The sequence below is a fragment of the Gracilinanus agilis genome, unplaced genomic scaffold, assembly GCF_016433145.1.
Source record: "Gracilinanus agilis isolate LMUSP501 unplaced genomic scaffold, AgileGrace unplaced_scaffold44564, whole genome shotgun sequence".
In the NCBI taxonomy this organism is placed as follows: Eukaryota; Metazoa; Chordata; class Mammalia; order Didelphimorphia; family Didelphidae; genus Gracilinanus; species Gracilinanus agilis.
The window spans coordinates 1-3,006 of record NW_025378649.1 but is presented as its reverse complement, the minus strand read 5'-3'; the positions used below and the strand labels follow the sequence as shown (position 1 = coordinate 3,006).

General features: G+C 62.1%; 1 protein-coding gene across 1 annotated transcript; it reads right to left on the bottom strand.

The window, feature by feature from the left end:
• Positions 1–518: 518 nt before the first annotated feature.
• Positions 519–2,967, bottom strand: FLRT1 (fibronectin leucine rich transmembrane protein 1). The gene has a single exon (XM_044684168.1). It carries the CDS (start codon positions 2,711–2,713, stop codon positions 701–703), a length of 2,013 nt encoding a protein of 670 aa, XP_044540103.1. The 5' UTR covers positions 2,714–2,967; the 3' UTR covers positions 519–700.
• Positions 2,968–3,006: the final 39 nt, after the last annotated feature.

Sequence of the window (3,006 nt, the reverse complement as noted above, 5' to 3'; positions counted from 1 at the left end):
GCAGACCCATCAAAGGAAGTGATTATGAAAAAGAACTAAGAAAGAGGTTTTGGGGGGACGGTGTCTCCATAGCAAAAGAGCGTTCCCCCCTCCCCTCGCCATCCCCTTTTCTTTTCTCCTTTGTAGGAAGCTTGAAAAATCTCCCAAATGCCAACAGTTAGCAGCCTGAAAAGAGAGCACTTGTATGCGTTTTTTTCCTTTTTTTTCCATTTTTAAAGCCTGTTTGCTTTTCACATGACAGTTCTTTTGTATCTCTACCCCAGAACAAAACATGAGATTGACACGGATGGTTGTACAGGTAGTATCTTTCCAGGTCCCCAAAAGAATATTCTTGCCTTTATTTTTAGTTCTTTCCTGGCCGCCCTCCCTATGGTACCCCTCCCCCCATCTGGCATTTTTTCATATAAATTATGTTATTCAACCTCAGTTTCCTTTTGCTTATTCTTTTCTTAAAAAAAACAACAACAACAAGATTTTCCATTGTTGTTTTTATAAAATATTTCCCCCTCCCCCCGGTTTCTGGCTTGAAAATCGTTTTGTGTGGGGTGGGCAGGGGTCTCCTTCTTAAACGGTAGCCTGCGTGTGTGGGAAGCCCCCTTTCCACACCAGGAGGAGTCGGAGAGAAGCGACGGGCGCAGAGCCGGGGGCACCAGGGAGGAGGGCGGCCGAAGGGTCCGGGGAGGGGGCGAGAGCGACGCCATCATGTGTAGGAGTAATCTATGTCTGGGATGCCCCCGTCTCTGTAGCCGCGGGTGGTGCCGTAGCCGATGGTGTGCGTGCTCTTGTAGAGGCTGGTGCCGTTGGAGGGGAAGATGGTGTGGATGACGTACTCCTCCTTGGCCCGGTGGGGGTTGATGGGCAGCATCTGCAGGCCGGGCCCCCGGATCTCCAGGATCGAGTTGTCCTTCTTCGTGCCGGACTCCATGTAGTCGTCCTTCTTACGGCTGCCCCGGCCATAGGCCCGCTCGCGGGTCAGCAGCTCCCCGGCCCGATGGACGTACCAGCAGATGGCCCCCAGGACCAGGAAGAGGAAGACGAGGGCGACGGCCCCGCCGATGATGCCCGCCAGCGGCAGGCCGGCCATGGGGTCCGCGTTCTGCTCCCGGTTGAGGGTGGTGGTGGGCCCGTGGCCGTCGGCCGTCTCCGCCTTGGCGCACACAGGCGTCTCGTCGGCCACGTACGTGTTCCCGCTCTCCATGGTGACCATGCAGATGATGTAGGTGGACTTGGGCTCCAGAGCCGTGAGCAGGTACTCCGTCTTGTCTCCCTGCACCAGCGTCTCCGTGATGGAGCCCACCGCGGGGCTGTGGCCCAGGCGCAGCCAGCTGAGGCGGAAGGAGGTGGCCGGGAGCGCGGCCTTCCACGTGATGCGGATGCTGTCCGCAGTCAGCGGCTTCACGTGGATCACCAGGGCCTTGGCGCCGTCCCCTGCGGCCACGGGGTAGTCGAGGTTGGAGTCCGGGAGCCGGATCCCCGGCCGCTTGGCCTTGAGGGTGAAGAGTGAGCCCTGCGGCGTGGTGGACGCGGCATGGTTGCTGGCCGTGGTCTTGGCGGCCGCGTTGGGCTGGGCGCCCTCGAAGCACTCGTCCATCTCGCCGGCGATGTCCTTGATGGCCATGCCGCGCACCTTCTCGGGGCCCTGGCACATGAGGCCGCGCACGTTCACCACGGCCGCCCGCGCCTTCACCCAGTCCCGCAGCCACATGAGGCTGCAGCCGCAGAACCAGGGGTTGTTGCGCAGCAGGAGCTGGCTGAGGTTCTCGAGGTCGTCGAAGAGGCCGCGGGGCAGGGACGTCAGGTTGTTGTTGGACAGGTCGAGGCGCTCGAGCTCGCGCATCCTGGCCAGCGTGTTGTAGGGCACGTGGCTGATGGCGTTGTCCTGCAGGAAGAGCCTCTGCAGCCGCCCGCTGGGCAGGTTGAGCGGCGGCGCCGCCAGCGAGTTGCGCACCAGCGACAGCTCGGTCAGGTTCTGCAGGCGGCTGAAGGTGTCGTCCGCGATGCGCTGGTTGGCCAGCAGGTTGCCGTCCAGCACCAGGCGCCGGAGGCTGTGCAGGCCCTTGAAGGCGTGCAGCGGGATGGTGGAGATGCGGTTGTCGTCCAGGCGCAGCTCCTCCAGGGTCCCCGGCAGCCCGGCGGGGATGCTGCTCAGGTGGTTTCGGGACAGGAAGAGCAGCTTCAGCCGCTTGCTGTCCGCGAAGGCGTCGTCCTCGATGCTCACCGTCGACACCGAGTTGTCGTCCAGGTGCAGCTTCTCGAGCAGGGGCAGGCGAGCCAGCGAGGCGCGGGCGATGGCCCGGACGTTGTTGTCCTGCAGGTGCAGCTCGCGCAGGCTCCGCGGGAGGTTCACCGGGAACTCGTCCAGGGCGTTCTCGTACAGGTAGATGACCTGCACGCTCACCTTGCTCTTCAGCTCGCGGGGGATGCCCGCGTTGGTGATCTGGTTGTTCTGCAGGTACAGGGTGGTCGCGTCGTCGGGGATGTCGGCCGGGATGGACGTCAGGCCCCGGTCGTTGCAGTAGATGAAGCCGTTGTCGCAGCGGCACACCGACGGGCACGTCGTGCTGTCGATGACCTCGGTCAGAAAGGCGATGAGCCCGTAGCACAGGAACAGCCAGTCCCGCAAGTCCACCGTGGCCGTGGTCATGACCACTGTAGTGGTGATGGTGGCCGTGGTCGTGGTGGCCGCCGCCGCGGCGGAGTGGGCCGTCACCATGGTCCGCGGGGCGGGGAGCCGGGGGCCACCCAGCTTGTCCTCGGCACCTGCGGGAGGCACACAAGGGTGGGTGAGAGTCAGGTAGGGCCTGGGGGGGCCTGATAGAATGGGGGTGCCGAGCACCGGGTATGCCTACTCGTACTCAGAGCGGACGCAGCATGCAAGAGCCTCCGTAGGGGGAAGTCAGAGGGAAAGCAGCTTCTTCTATCCTTTCTCCCATCCACCCTTCTTTCCTTCCTTCCTTCCTTCCTTCCTTCCTTCCTTCCTTCCTTCCTTCCTTCCTTCCTTTCTTC